General features: G+C 39.1%; 1 protein-coding gene across 4 annotated transcripts in view; it reads right to left on the reverse strand.

The window, feature by feature from the left end:
* The window catches only part of MED13L (mediator complex subunit 13L), a 320014-nt gene that overhangs the window by 32076 nt on the left and 271373 nt on the right, over positions 1-16565 (reverse strand). For 3 of the 4 annotated variants that reach the window (XM_054445341.2, XM_054445343.2, XM_063646757.1), the window contains 6 exons: positions 16004-16109; positions 15567-15691; positions 12696-12795; positions 6375-6595; positions 5841-6046; positions 374-1311 (listed from right to left, as the gene is read on the reverse strand). In XM_054445341.2, the coding sequence (XP_054301316.1) occupies positions 374-1311; positions 5841-6046; positions 6375-6595; positions 12696-12795; positions 15567-15691; positions 16004-16109 (1696 nt within the window). The remainder of the gene's footprint in view (positions 1-373; positions 1312-5840; positions 6047-6374; positions 6596-12695; positions 12796-15566; positions 15692-16003; positions 16110-16565) is intronic. The other variant, XM_054445342.2, reaches the window with a different exon arrangement.

The raw sequence follows: 16565 nt of genomic DNA on the forward strand, positions 1-16565 counted from the left end.
AGAGGTTCCTTGGAAACTTGATCTGGAAGAATGGTGGATTTAAGCATGCAAGAGTGTGCAAATTATCAGTCTGTAAGCTCCTGACGACTCTGATACTCAGCGGTCACAGGTTTCCAACATAGACTGCTTAATTATGAGTTACAAGAGGAAAATTTCAGAAAACAACTACTCTTCTCCAAAGGTGTTTCAATATAAAACATTCTCCCAGTCCTTAAGTTTAGGATGAAATCAATACAGCTCTCACTTTAGGTTCTTTTTTTCCCCCTAAAGACATGAAATTAAAATTTCTTTGTCAAATACAGTAAAGAAAGCTTTTAAGTTATGATCATACCAAGATACTCCTCAAAGTAAATTTGTGTTCTGGGACACCTACCATTGCTGTGAGGCCAAGAGTGCACAGTGGCACTTCTCACCAGAGCTTCGTCCACTTTTCCACCAGTGGGGTTATCCACATACTGCCGCCCCTGCTCCAGTGCATTAAAGCATTCCGTCCAGTAATCGTTATTATCTGCTTGCACCCGGTCATAACTCCAGCTTACACAGGGAAGAGTTTGGCGATTGTTAGAGGAAATGTAGTCCAGGAAACTCAGTGAAGCAAAAGGTTGTGTGTGTTGATTCTGGAGGAGGAGGAGAAGGCTTATGGGTGGCTCCTGGGGTTTTTTGGTTCCTTCCACCTGAGGAAGGAAGGTGGACTGACACATCATTAAGCGCCTCTCTGCAGCCTGACCAATATCAGAATTCTTCCCAAAAATATCCAACTCATCTTCAAGGAAGAGTCCCGAATTGTAGCCAAGTTTGCGGTTCATAATCGCACTAAACCCACAGGTACAGCGGTACTGGTCCTCATTGGAAGAATCGGGGATGTAAAGCCCGACATCCGCCCCTTTGATGTTCATGTTGCAGGCACAGATGCAACAGCTGTCAAAGTTTCTGTCTTTAAAGATATTCATCACGGAATCGGAGAGAATCAGGGTAACATAGAGGCTGTGGGCTTCGGGAATTGGCTGCATGGTGGCAGGCTCCACAGAGTTGAGGGGCCGCGTAGTAGAGGGGGTGGAGGCTGGTGACCCTTGATCGGTGCTATCATACTTAACAGACCCTTGACCACTGGCAGTGCCCCCACCTCTGGGAGTTCTTGGGGTCCTGGGGGTTCGTGGTGTGGGGACAGAGAAGCGAGGGGTTGCTGGAGATGGTAGGACTCCTGCCCCACTATTGCTGGCTGGAGCAGCGCTGTTCAGCGTCACGGGTGTGTTCATCTGTGGTGTGTTCAGATAGTCTGGATCCGCTAGGCTCCCAACACTAGGCACGTTACTGCGAAAAGAGAAGGCACCAAGTAAGGAAGGGGAGCGTGTCACAGATGCTGAACTAGACACACGATCACCCCAGCCATGTACTGTGTATTTCTTATCATTTGTTTCTGCTATCACTGGGATACACTGGTATATTTAATTTTCTCTTAAAAAAAAAAGATACAAAGGTCAGTGCAGTGTGTAGAGAAGAAGAAAGTAAGGTATGAAGAATAATTCAACACAGCACTTTCCTTCTACTTATTCCACATATAAGCATCCTCATCCTAACCTCTTGAAGGAACTTTTACTATTTTTATAAGAAAACATGGTACTGGGTTTTGGTCAATGTAATTTGAAAAGTTGTAACTACTAAATGGAACTTCAACCGTAAGTGCAGACACTAAATTAGCTAGAGGACCATAGGATGAAATTTCCATCTAATTTGCAATTACATTTTTGTCTTTTTTTTTTTTGAAACTGAAAGTCTGCCAATGTACTTGTTCTCTGAGGCTATAATCTATATATCATATCAAAGTAGTTATAATCAAATACACATGAAAATTTAACATTTTTCTAATTTTCAAAATGCAGCCGCAGCCCTATCTAGGCTTACATTTTTATAGTAATGAGTGACCATGAGGGAATTATATTTTAGGTAGCCCATTTACCAGTACTATACTACAACTGATAGAAATATTACATATGCGGCTAAGAGGCCTCAGTATTAATTAGGTGGTTGCACAGAAGTACACATACTGTATCAGAGTTTCCAGCTTCCAGCAGCTTTCTGTGGGGTGGTAAGCACTTCATTTTTCACTTTTCAATATGGTATGCATTGCATATAGTGTAATTATTTTAGTTGCCCAAGACCGACTGGGCTATGTTATCTACTTTCTCATAAGCAGTGACTTCTTTTTGGAACAGCTAAGCAGAAAACACTGTCTGCAAGGTTCTGCTGTTTCATTATCATAAAACATTTTCTTGATATATAGTTGGCCCTCTATAGCCACAGGTTCCACATCTGTGGATTCAGCCATATACAGATGGAAAATCAAAATAAAAATACAACAATTAAAAAAAAAAAACAAGTTAAAAAATACAAATCAAAACAGTAAAGTACAACATTTATATAGCATTTACATTGTATTAGGCATTACAAGTAATCCAGATATGACTTAAGGTATACAGAAGGATTTGTGTAAATTACAAGCAAATACTCTGCCATTTTATATAGGGTACTTGAGCATCTTCAGATTTTGGTATCCGAGGGGGTCCTGGAATCAATCTCCCAAGGATACCAAGGGACAACTGTACTTTCTTAGATGTACATGTATATTAGCATATGAGTCCATCCTTTCTACTTGGAAGGTATCAAAAGAATAGAGATTTTAAAAAATTTTTAATATTCTTTTACATATATTAATACTGTACTTAAACTAATGCTCCACCAATAAACTACATATTCAGTTACTTATAATGTGAAAGAAGAATGTCATAAAGAAATGTCTCTTCAAATAATTTTCTTGTGATTTTTAATTAGCTATGCCTAAACTACCAGCCTAAAAGTCCAAATCAGGCACTGTAAAGAAATATTAAATCTGAGGCACAGTGGTATCTTTGAGTACAGATTAAAAAAAAAAAAAAAAAAAATGACCCAGAAAACTTGATTGGCAATCACTGCTCTCTTAGAGACCAAAATAGTAAGTGTGTAATAACGATCTTTACTCTAATTGGACTCCTTTCAAATTTTCCTGTTCAACAAAACCCTAACATTATTATGCAGTTCAGATCAGAAAAGGAACTATGAGTACTAACTGAAAACCTAAAGAATTAAATTGCTCCCTGGGTAGTAAGAATGGTTTATCTTGTAATCTGATTTTTCCCATTTAATAAAAATGAACTGAGTAGCAACCCTACGCTAGAAGCTGGATAGTCGAAAGTGAAAAAGAGAAACAAAAGGTGGCTCATAAGCAAGTATGGCAGACATGAAGCAAGTGATTGCAGGGGTATTGCATGTGACAAAGGAGGAGTCCAGGGTAATGGCGAGCAGAGACCACAGCAGGACTACACATACTCTGGAAACATACCATCCAATAAGGTAGCCACCAGTCCTCATGTCCTAAATTTAAATTAATTAACATAAAACAATTCAGTCTTGGTCTCGCTAGCCACATTTCAAGTGGTCAACACCTGCAGCAGGAAGCTGGTGACTGCCATAGTGGACGCTGCAGACAGGAATCACCTTCATGCCAGGTGCAGTAGCTCATGCCTATAATCCCAACACTTTAGGAGGCCAAGGCAGGAGAAGCACTTGAACCCAGGAGTTCAGGACCAGTGTCGGCAACACAAGGAGACACAAACTCTACAACAAAATTTCATAAAAATTAGCTGGGTGTGGTGGCACATGCCTGTAGTCCCAGCTACTCAGGAGGCTGATGTGGGAGGATCGCTTGAGCCCAGGAGGTCACGGCTGCAGTGAGCTGTGATTGTGCCACTGTACTCCAGCCCAGGTGACAGAGCGAGACCCTGTCTCCAAAAAACCCCCCCAAAAAACAAAAACAAAAACAAAATCTTCATCACATAAAGTTGTATAATAGGGCCAGTTAAGAATACAAAGAATCTTTGGGATGGCAAATGAAAGATGTAATAGATCTAAATAATGACCTAAATGATTTAAACGATTATACAGCAAAAGCTTGCATGTGACCTTTTCGGGGAAACCTGCATGTATGAAAGAGATTAAACTGCTGAATGGGTTCTTAAAACTGCTATGTCGTTTATTAGCAACTGTATGTGCTAAGCTAACCCCTTATGCGCCAAGGTGCTCTAGGTGTGTTGTGCCAGGATCTAGCTGAGTAAGCTAGAGTACAATCGGAGCACAGCAGCAGCACACCAGCCAGGCGCTCAGGGTGCTTTTCAGCACACTCTTTATATTGCTGGTGCATTGTTATTTCCGCGGTACTTCTACAGTCATTAGTCGTTGAAGCATTGTGGAAGTCCTGTGTGGGAGGCAGAGCAGGATTACTCCATTTTAAAGGGAAGACCCAAGTAAAATGGTCATTTAAGGTCATGCATATAATTTTTGCAAGGCAGGAATTTCAGTCTTATAATACTGCAACTGTAGCTTCCTAAGTCTAGGATTCCTCTGTACTTTTCTGTCACAGTTTTTCTTTCTGACACTGACTTCATACACACAAGCAGGAAGCCTTGTTATGACATTAAAATTAACTTACTTCATCAGGATGATTTTACAGAAGGTCACAAACTTGCAGCCCAGAGACTAAGGCTGGACCACAAATTTGCTGTATTGGTTCCTTAAGCTCAGCACAATGGTGCTGAGCATCAGTAGTACCAACACTTTTGCATTTACCCTGTCCATTTCATCTATATATTACTTACCTGACCACAGCAGAAATCTGAATTTGTGGCCTTTTCTATCATTCAAATCACTTTATTTATTAAGAAATTATTCGTCACAGGGAAAATTGATTCCATCATTGTTTAGCCTGTCTTTGTTTTTGTGACAGGGTCTTGCTCTGTCGACCAGGCTGGAGGGCAGTAGTGCAATCTTGGCTCACTGCAACCTCCGCCTCGTGAGTTCAAGTGATTCTCCTGCCTCAGCCTCCCAAGTAGCTGGGTCACAGACACACGCCATCATGCCCAACTAAATTTTTGTATTTTCTGTAGAGACAGGGTTTCGCCATTTGCCCAGGCTGGTCTCAAACTCCTGAGCTCAAGCAATCCATCCACCTCGGCCTCCCCAAGTGTTGGGATTACGGTTTGAGCCACCGCACGTGGCCCTAGCCTATCTTCAACATATTCAGAACACTTACACTGGTCTACCATTGGGGAAAATCTAACTCAAAGCCTGTTTCACAATAAAGTGCTGAGTATCTCATGTAATTTATCAAATACTGTACTGAAAGTGAAAAACAGAACGGTTGTATGGGTTCTCCAAGTACAGCGTGTCCTGAACGTGTATTACTTTTACATCATCAAAAAGTCAAAAACTCCTGAGTAAATCCAATGTAAGTCAGGGACTGTCTGCATACAAAATTTCATTTAGAAAATAATGCACATTTTCCAGCACAAAATAATTTGCACAAAAACATGAATGACCAATAAAGGAAAGTTTCAAATGATATGCTACTTGTCATAATTTTTTCTTTTGTTTTTTTCTTTCTGAGACAGAGTCTCACTCTGTCGCCCAGGCTGGAGGGCAGTGGCGGGATCTTGGCTCACTGCAACCTCCACCTCCTGGGTTCAAGCGATTCTCCTGCCTCAGCCTCCCGAGTAGCTAGGATTACAGACTCCCGCCACCAAGCCCAGCTAATTTTTTGTATTTTTAGTAGAGATGGGGTTTCACCATGTTGGCCAGGCTGGTCTCAAACTCCTGACCTCAAGTGATCTGCCCGCCTCTGCCTCCCAAAGTGCTGGGATTACAGGCATGAGCCACCGCGCCCGGACCTTGTCACCATTTTTAACAAACATTTAGTTAAGATAAAAATTGCATCAAATATGGCAAGCAAATGACACAATCCCTGTACATACTTGTAGCCATCTCTAATGAAAGTGGCTGCAGGAGGCATGGGCAGTTGTTCAATTTTAGGAGGAATTGCCCATGAAGGCCGAAACAGACAGGCATCAGGTATCTTCAGAGGTAGCAAACAATGGCTCGGCAACATCTTCAGTGGAGCAAACATGGAGGATCCCACAAAAGGCTGAAAGGATGGAACTTTGTGCACATATGAAAAGTCCTATGACAACAAAGTGGGGTCAGTGTTAATACCGGTAAACTCTGTAGAACACACCACAGTGGCATAGTGCTATCATAAAAACAGCAACCAAAATGATCGTATCTCAGTATTTCTCTCCTTTGATCATTAGAAAATGCTAACGCAGAAATGTTAAATCAATCAAAAGACACTATTTAATATGCCCACTGGTGTCCCTCATGTTCTAATTAAAAGGATTCTTAGCAACTTATGTATATATGGCACACAGACAGTACCATTTTAAAGCAGATGTATGTGAATCCACTTGGAAACTGCTCTGCCCTGGAAATGTTAATATACTGACAATTACCTTAATTTCCTCAGGCTTGGGACTTCCTAATCCATCTTCCACTTCCATTTTGAATTCTGTGAGTTGTGTTGAAACCATACTGACCATAGGGCTCTCCATCATGCCTAATGCTGTCACTGTCTCTGAGCTGATCCCATCTTTATAATTCATCACAGGAGAAAATGCAGGATGCTGTTCCAAAGATGGTGGAGTGGGAAACATCCTTTGCAAGTCTGCAACTGCTAAAAATAAGAAATAAAAAAATTTTGTTTAATAGGAAGGGCTTCTAAAAAGTCCTAGCTTATAGCCAGGCGCACTCTTTGGCACCAAAAATAGTGCTAATTAAATGATCACATCAGTTCACAAAAGAATATTAATAATGGAAGTGACTAAGAAGAAGGCCACCAGCAGAGAATTATCTTTTTCTGGGTCTTGTTTTGTTTTGTTTTGTGAGACAAAGTATCACTGCATCGCCCAGGCTGGAGTGCAGTGGCCTGATCTTGGCTCACTGTAACCTCTGCCTCCCTCGTTCAAGCAATTCTTGTGCCTCAGCCTCCCAAGGAGCTGGGACTATAGGCACGTGCCACCATGCCCGGCTAGTTTTTGTATTTTTGGTAGAAACAGGGTTTCACCATGTTGCCCAGGCTGGTCTCGAACTCCTGGGCTCAAGCGACCCGCCTGCTTCGTACTCCCCAAGTGCTGGGATGGCAGGTGTGAGCCACTGTGCCTGGACTTTTCTTGGTCTTTATTACTAAACTTCTTGATGCTTTATGGTCTGGCTTCACATTAATTAAGTGAACAAAGTCTACATAACTTGTATGTTTCTTCCAACAACTGATTCCCTGAAAAGTCTAAGGAGAGGAATTAAACAGAAAGTGGAAGGAATTAGATAGTTACCACTACTAAAGTTCTATCCCTGCTTTCAAGTATGTAAAAAAATTACAAAAAATAAAAATTGTTTGGAGCCAGAATTGTGGTTTATATACAAGAGGATTACTCAGCTAGTTTGACAAATCCACTACACTTACAGCTGCTCTTTTGGGGAAACTCACAGCTGCTCTTTTGGGGAAACAGTTCCATATTTTTTCCAGACAGATATTAAAATGAAACGTCAAAGTTTCTTTTAAGAAATACTTAGAACAGCGATTCTGAACTCCTTCTTTAAAAAAAAAAATTTTCCTTTAATACACCTGTAGTAAAAAATTACCACTACAGTAGTTCATTAAGGCACTGATTCTTAAGTAGACCTATTGAAAAGCTGTAGTTGTAAAATTTGGCCACTAGGGGGTGGCCTACGCAGCAAATTTTTTAAGTTTGGAGCCACAGGTTTTTAAATCAGTAATTTAATGTCCCAGTTTCCTATCCTATTGCTCTTTCCAACAACTTCAAGATTTAAACAGACCAATAATAACCACTGAATCAACTAAGATCTGACTCCTAGCTCCGAATCAGAAATTAACACTGAGCACAACTGTACCATGCTGCGCTCAGGGCTACCCAGTCCAGGTGCTGGGGACATAGCTCTGCTATGGTCAGGTCACTTCCTCCCTTGGGGCCTTGGTTCCTTCATCTAACAGGGAAGGCAGGGCTAGATGGATGATTCTCAACGGGCCTACTTGCTTTGCTTTGTTTGTGAGGGGAGAGGAAAGCTTTCAAACACCTCAGCATATGGAGGCAGAAGAAAAGGTGAGAACTTCTGGATTACATAATCTTTACCATGTTTCTAAGTGAAACAAGTGTATAATCCTAAATCATTTAGCCTCTCTTGGCCTGTGGAGTTATTTGTAAAATAAGGAGAGGGAGAGGCCAATCAGCAGGGTTGTTAATTCCAACATTCATTTCCATTAGTGATGCTCCACTGCTACTTATTTTCTGTAATAGGAATCTATATCTGATTTCATTATACAAAAAAGTACCTGCTGCTTCTAAAAAAAAAGAAGGAGAAAAAACTAAAAATCCCAAGTTGATCTTCAAGGCACCTTAAAAATTTATAGAAGTAGAAACACGAGCCAAGCCAAACAAGAAACTGGCAGAAAACTATTTGAGACGCTACATAACCGATACATTCTGAGGTGGAAAAACAGGACCTAAAATGTAGCAGGAACCAGATCAGTAAGTTTTCTTTAAAACAAAGCCAAGATCTTTAATATAAAGTTAGTCTACACTGGAGGCCGGGTGGGATGGCTCACACCTATAATCCGAGCACTTTAGGAGGCCAAGGCAGGCAGATCATTCGAGGTCAGGAGTTTGAGACCAGTCTGGGCAATATAGCGAAACCCTGTCTCTATTAAATAAATACAAAAATTAGCCAGGCATGCTGGCAGGAGGCTGAGGCACAAGAATCTCTTGAACTGAGGAGGCGGAGATTGCAGTGAGCCAAGATCTCGCCACTGCAATCCAGTCTCGGTGAAAGAGCAAGACTCTGTCTCAAAAAAAAAAAAAAAAAAAAAAGTTCATCTACACTTGAAATAAATCCATCACCTTTAACCTTTAGTCCCTATTCCTCCTCCCAAGCCGAAGAACAGCTACTACTAAACTGTAATATAATTTGAGTTATATTTTAAAACATAATTCTGCTTCATAAAATCTTCAAAGTCACATTGCCATAAATCTTAATAGCCAGTGTAGCTCTTTGTGAAGTACAGAAATTGTATAAATTCTCTTTAAGTTAAAAGGATGAGCTTAAACATAGCCTTTCTTATAAGTATCCTGAATATGACACAAGATTTTGCAAAAAAAAAAGTTCTATTAAATTTGTTTTTACATTTCCTCTAAGAAACATAATAAAGGCATTTCCACCCACTTAGTGTTAGCTGACTTCTTTGATCTTCCTGAACACAAGCATATATCTCAGTTTTCAAAGCCTCAGCCACCCTGTTAATTTTTATCAAAGGTAAACAGAGAACACACAAAAAAGCAGGGATGAAATTCTACCTCCGAGAGAGTCACTTTATAAAGTGGTCTTTATCATTCTTACTATCAGATATTCTTAAGGAAGACTCAGTCTGTCTCGCTTCAATTTCCTAATCCGTAAAATGGGAAAAATATCTACTTCATATTTTTTGTGCATATTGAGATAATGTATGCTCAGAAGTGAACACTTTCCTGCAAACATCTAAACGTTCAGCAAATGATGAAGTCAGTACAAATTAATTCTCCCTCCCAAACCTGGATTGGAAAAAGATGGAACCACTGTCAAGTTATGGGAATTTCTGCTTTAGGTATATCTCCCAATGCTATCCCTCCCCCCTCCCCCCACCCCAAAACAGTCCCCAGAGTGTGACGTTCCCCTTCCTGTGTCCATGTGTTCTCATTGTTCAATTCCCACCTATGAGTGAGAATATGCGGTGTTTGGTTTTTTGTCCTTGAGATAGTTTGCTGAGAATGATGGTTTCCAGTTTCATCCATGTCCCTACAAAGGACATGAACTCTTCCATTTTTTATGGCTGCATAGTATTCCATGGTGTATATGTGCCACATTTTCTTAATCCAGTCTATCATTGTTGGACATTTGGGTTGGTTCCAAGTCTTTGCTATTGTGAATAGTGCCGCAATAAACATACGTGTGCATGTGTCTTTATAGCAGCATGATTTATAATCCTTTGGGTATATACCCAGTAATGGGATGGCTGGGTCAAATGGTATTTCTAGTTCTAGATCCCTGAGGAATCGCCACACTGACTTCCACAATGGTTGAACTAGTTTACAGTCCCATCAACAGTATAAAAGTGTTCCTATTTCTCCACATCCTCTCCAGCACCTGTTGTTTCCTGACTTTTTAATGATTGCCATTCTAACTGGTGTGAGACGGTATCTCATTGTGGTTTTGATTTGGATTTCTCTGATAGCCAGCGATGGTGGACATTTTTTCATGTGTTTTTTGGCTGCATAAATGTCTTCTTTTGAGAAGTGTCTGTTCATGTCCTTCACCCACTTTTTGATGGGGTTGTTTTTTTCTTGTAAATTTGTTTGAGTTCATTGTAGATTCTGGATATTAGCCCTTTGTCAGATGAGTAGGTTGCGAAAATTTTCTCCCATTTTGTAGGTTGCCTGTTCACTCTGATGGTAGTTTCTTTTGCTGTGCAGAAGCTCTTTAATCAGATCCCATTTTTCAATGTTGGCTTTTGTTGCCATTGCTTTTGGTGTTTGAGACATGAAGTCCTTGCCCATGCCTATGTCCTGAATGGTATTGCCTAGGTTTTCTTCTAGGGTTTTTATGGTTTTAGGTCTAACATTTCAGTCTTTAATCCATCTTGAATTAATTTTTGTATAAGGCGTAAGGAAGGGATCCAGTTTCCGCTTTCTACATACGGCTAGCCAGTTTTCCCAGCACCATTTATTAAATAGGGAATCCTTTCCCCATTGCTTGTTTTTCTCAGGTTTGTCAAAGATCTGGATACTTAAATAAAATACTGTATATTATTAAAATTAATTTCTTTAAATAGCCACTAGAAAATGTGAAATTGCACATGTGGCTCTCATTTGTGGCTTCCCTTGTATTTCTATTGGACAGTGTTATTTAGACATTAATTTTGTTTTGTTTCTGTTTTTTGAGATGGAGTCTTGCTCTGTCGCCGAGGCTGGAGTGCAGTGGTGCTATCTCGGCTCACCGCAACCTCCGCCTCCTGGGTTCAAGTGATTCTCCTGCCTCAGCCTCCCGAGTAGCTGGGATTAGAGGCGCACACCATCATGTGGTGCCAATTTTTGTATTTTAAGTAGAGATGGGGTTTCACCATGTTGGCCAGGTTGGTCTCCAACTCCTGACCTCAAGTAATCTGCTCACCTTGGGCTCCCAAAGTGCTGGGATTACAGGCTAGACGTTAACTTCTATAATACATTTGTCTTCTCACCTCAATGCCCAAAAAGCTCTTGCTGAGATTAAAATATCTTGCCAGGCTATTTTCATTGTCATTTCTTGGGAGGAAATACTGTGTGTTCCCCTCACTCCCCCACCCCATCCCACAAATACATATGCTCTCACAAATACATATTTATATATATGCTTTGTACACATTAAAACGATCCTCTGGATTCTTGCATATCTGGGTTTTCCTGGTGTTAATATTCGGTGCTACATTTCAAATTGATTCGTTTTTATAACGTGCACTTTATCATAAAATTTTGAATTTTGAGTAGCTTCTTTTTGAAATAATTCTTTTTCGGATAGAAATGAGAGAAAGGATAGAGCACACAATATACTTCACTGGGCAATGCCGCTAACTAGCAGGATGTCTGCACGTGAAAAGCCTTGGCTGAGTTATCAGACATTCTAACATTTCACATCACTACACATCACATCATGTCAAAAAGGGTAAAGGATCGATGGATTCAAAAAAGAGGAAAAACTCACTCATCTGACCTACACATATCTATTTTAATACTGTTTCTTTTAATCTGTGAAGTTCCATGTTTGTGAAATTCTGCAGCGCAGAGTAATAAAACAAGAAAAATGTTTAATTAAAAAAACTACAGCAACGGGCTGGCTATCATTATTCATTTTCACCCATGTCATGCTTGAGAAAGCTCTGCATATTTTAAAAAGCTATGGATCCACTAAAGCTGTCAAAATCCAATCTCTGTATACTTCCCACTTCTAGATTTGAGTAAATCAGCACTACATTTATAGGTTCATAAAGCTTTTTGACTCATCCCTATGACATGGTGGTTTTTCCCCTCAATTTGTTCTCATTACCAGCCGAAGTTAATGAGAAGGTGTTAAAGAATGATTTGCAATGGAATTATGTTTCTGCTTCAGAGTAGCCACATAAGCTACCCTGACTTTCTTTCCTCTTGTAGAATAATGTGGTTTCTTAGGGCAAAGAATATACTCGAAAAAAAGAGGTTCATCTCTTTGTCAGCATATATGGTAAAACTAGCTGATCTCAAAAGGAAACACAAAAACTTTGGTATGCATCTTGAAAAGGACCACTGAAATCAAATATCCAATATCCTTGAGTGAATTACATTTATAAAAACAGAAACATTTTACACAGTCTTATAATAGAATGTCAGTTTGAAAAGTCATTTGTGCAGCATTTATTCTACTAGGAAAGGACTATTAGAAAAACAAACCTAAAACATGTTTTTCTACATTTTAAGCTACAAAAAGCTAATTCTTAACTGGAAAACAAAGGAAAGGAATTCAAATTAAGATGGTTTCTGTATATGATTAGCTGCCTGCCATCTCAGAACACCAATTTATATAGGTTTTAATTCACAGTTAGAATTCTGTCAAAAGAAGGGGGAATTTCAGATAAAGATAAAGCACCACTGAGTATGAGAATATTATATCTAAGTTATAGGCAGTGAGCCACAATGGCTCAGTCAAGTTTCTCTACTTACTTGGTGGATAAGGAACAGCAGCTCTTCCATCCTTCCCAAGAGGTCGGTCTTCTGTCCCAACTGTAGGCATTTTTGTTGAGCGCAGAGCAGGTGATACAGCCTAAGAACAGATGATGTTATTAAAACAGAGTGACATGTATATAAGTAGGGCAGCATTCAAATATTTCCTAATGTATGCCTATTGGTAGATGCCTCTTGGTAGAAGCGTTTACCAGGTGAACCTCTAGAAATACCAACAGATAGTGAAACAAAGGAGATGGTTACAAGCTTATCAAGTGTAAGAAACAGTGAATTCTTTTCATGGATCTTGTGAGGGCAGATTGTGCCATCAAAGGAGAGCTTGCAGACCTTAAGCAATTGTTCCCTCCCAAGTCAATTTTCAGGGACACAATGTTACATTAGGGTGGTGCATCCAGTAGTAACTGACAATTAGTCTGGTTTCCCTTATACTTGGAAGCAAGCAGCTAAAAGGCATAATCTCAAGCCCTCCAAATCTTTTTTTTTTTTTTGCATTTATCACAACAAACTATGTATCTTCTGTACCTATTTTTATAGTAACTATTTATCTTCACCAAAAATAACCTTATTTTGTAAAATTACTGAAATATTCAGAAGGTTTTTCTCTGATCTGTTACTCAAAAACAAACCAAGTGCATTACTGGGCAAGATTATCTTTAACATTAAATGAACTGGTGATGAATTAAAATAAAATATAAAATAAAGCAAAAAATGATTTTTACAAATAGGCCTTTTATTTATTTATACTTATACAATGTCACAACACTGAAATGTAAAATTAAAATTAAATTCAAAGACACATGAGATGACAACTTAGCCAATAGCCTCCCAACTCCATTTACGAGTAGTAAGATGGATTAGCAATATATTCTAAGGTAAACTGCTCATGTGATTAAATGCCAGACTAAAAATCAGAGTAAAGCAAAAACACTCAAAGAAATGAAAATCTGATGGAAAATGTCCAATTCTCCTTTTCATGTTAACATTACTAAAAGTATACTCCTGACAGTTAAACATTTCTTCATTAAACCTAATAGTAATTCATAATTTATACAAAGAATAAGTTCAGTGGCCCAGAGCAGAAACAATTACCAGGATGGTGGCCATGAACAGATCAGGCAGGCCACTCCAAAATGCTTGCTCTGTTCCTTTCTTTCTCCTCCTTTGACTTGTACCTCCTTTTCTTTTCATATTTGATTCCCATCACCACTGCCAAAGCACCTATCCTAACCCTCTGTATCTTTAAAACCAAACCCAGGCAGCACTTGGCCTCCGGTGGATAGTCAAATTCAATGCCTGGATCAGCAATGAAGAAATGAGTCATTTCTTCTACCAGAGTTTTTCACATTGTCATGTCCTTTTCCTTCATGTGGCCACTGTATAAATTCAGATTCTAGCGTTCCAATCCAACAAAAGTTACCAGATTAGAGGATTCCTGCTTTCTGCACGTCAGACCGGAAAAAAAAAACAGCCCTTCTGCCAGTTCAGTTCTATACTCAGCAGCCCTCAGAGGAACACATATTGGTAAAGTTTAAAATCCAAAACTTTCCTAGACGTATCAGTCTCTAATTATCCAAAAAAACAGACCAATGGTCTGTTCCTTATCCCTGAAAGCTAATCTGGTTCATTTTTGTTGTTTAATCAAGGCTCATTCCACACTTAAACTAATGTCCCTCCCCCTTCCTCTCAATGACCCCGTCTTTCCACATTTCAAGTACAATCCATTCTTCCAGACCGTTATGATCTCCTCATCTTCTGAGTACTTATAATAGTAATGGTGTATAATATCTGTTAGATACATTTTATTTTAAAATTAGAATGGGCTTTAGAAATGTTTCCTACTTAACTTTCAAGCCTTAACTTAAACACTGCTCCCCATCACTTGGTCACTGGATTCATATCTGAACGTCCAGCAACTTTAGATTCAGGTCTATTACTGTACTCACAGCAATAAGTACATTATAACTTTATGTGCCATTTCTCCTTACGTCTGTGAGTGTCTCAAGTATAAGGGTGGTAATTTAATCATATTTCTAACCTCAATGATTAGCCTTAGTACCACCACAAAGGAATTAACCTTCAAACAATTAACAAATATATGTAAAATGGATGAACACGGAGGTAGATAAGTGAATAAATGAAAGAAAAATAAACTAATAAGCTGACTTTTTGAAAACAGAGCCTATCTTACTCATCTCTAGGTCTCCCAGAAAAAACAGGCACTTGTATTTGCCCAAAGGTACAGAGTTGGTTAGGAGGATGAGGATACACATTTCCTGACTCTTAGTTCTGCTGATCTCCAAAGAATTATAATAATTATTCTTCTCTGTCATTTTAAATCATATGCTGCCTTGTAGTATTTAACTTCTATGTATATAAATTCTATTCACCTACAATGATGCCATGATCTTAGAAAGTATAAATCATATTTGCATATCTAACCTCTGACTTATTAGATGAATAAAGTCATGTGGGCACTACTTTAAAAATCAAACCTAAGGGACAACATAATACATTTCTAGTAGTCCTGTGATATTTAGAAGAATTTATTCAAATAAATGTGAAAGATTTTAATATGTACAACTGGAATACACTAATGAAAAAGATCCTTCAATGAACAAAACTCGAGGTGGATACACTACACCAATAACCTTTACAATCTTTTCCAAGTATACAAACTTTTTTTATACAGCGTGACTAGATTCCAGTATACAGACATTTATAAAGAACATTCAGAACCTGAAATAAGAGCCCCCAAATTCAGGAGACCAAACCATAAAGAAATACTACAACACTGACATAAAGCCCTTTCATGTAGCGATATTTTTGTTTATGTAGCTATGGCAAACTCACCCCAAGTTCGTCGTCATCAGAATTATCAAAGATGTTGTCTAAGTCATGCAGGGAAGGTGCCAAATCTGTTACCTGCGTAAGGCTACTGGAGCCAGCTCTGCCAGCAGCATTATCCTGCCGGACATCTGTAGGAAAGGAGGCAAAAGACACAGAATAAACAACTCCACCAAGCGCAAAGGAGTAGGGAGAGGACACGGATCTCAATGAACACGACCTGCCTGTGAGTTTTTCCCTATGGTTTTAGTTAAATTTAGAGACAATTATTTCCAAATATGTTTATCAGTTTTGAAAGGAACTGAAAAACAAACTATGAAAAATATATTAAAGATGAGATGAAATTCTTACTACAATAAGAATAAAATTTTACATTGAGAGGCATCTCCTTTGCATTTTATTTTAGCAACAATCCAAGTGAGGCAAATAATCATTGTACACACCTGTTTTAGTAGCAGAACTGAAAATAGACATGGCATTTTTCCCATCAGGCACCGGCGTGGAATGACCTGGTGTAGTGACATCCTTGGTACCAAATCCATCCTCTGACTGTATAATAAATTCAGCCAAACAAAACACATGAACACCAACCCAAAGTGTGAAATATGAGGGAGAACACAAAGAATTAGAGGGTAGAATGGAACTTGTTATGAGCACAAGTATGATAAACCATGGTCTATGCAACCAAAGGAAATAAAAGATAGGTCCTTTCTCTGGAATTTCAACAGAACCATGAGTTCCCCACTTTCCCCTCAATCCTATGGGGTATTCTGAGTCAATCAGTGTTTTATGCCTAAGCAGTACTGGTGGCATTTGATTACAGACCTGCCATGGTGTTAAAAGCTGCCTTTAACAACATTTTAGATGCTAAATTATAGATTCGGCTTTCTGGGTCTAGGGAGATCTGTATAAAACAATCTAAAAAGCATTCCCCTAACTATACCGGCCTGTTATAATTGTCTTATTTCCTTGATTCTCAAGAATACCTATTTCAATGGCCCAGCA

This window comes from Pongo pygmaeus, chromosome 10 (genome assembly GCF_028885625.2).
Source record: "Pongo pygmaeus isolate AG05252 chromosome 10, NHGRI_mPonPyg2-v2.0_pri, whole genome shotgun sequence".
Classification (NCBI taxonomy): domain Eukaryota; kingdom Metazoa; phylum Chordata; class Mammalia; order Primates; family Hominidae; genus Pongo; species Pongo pygmaeus.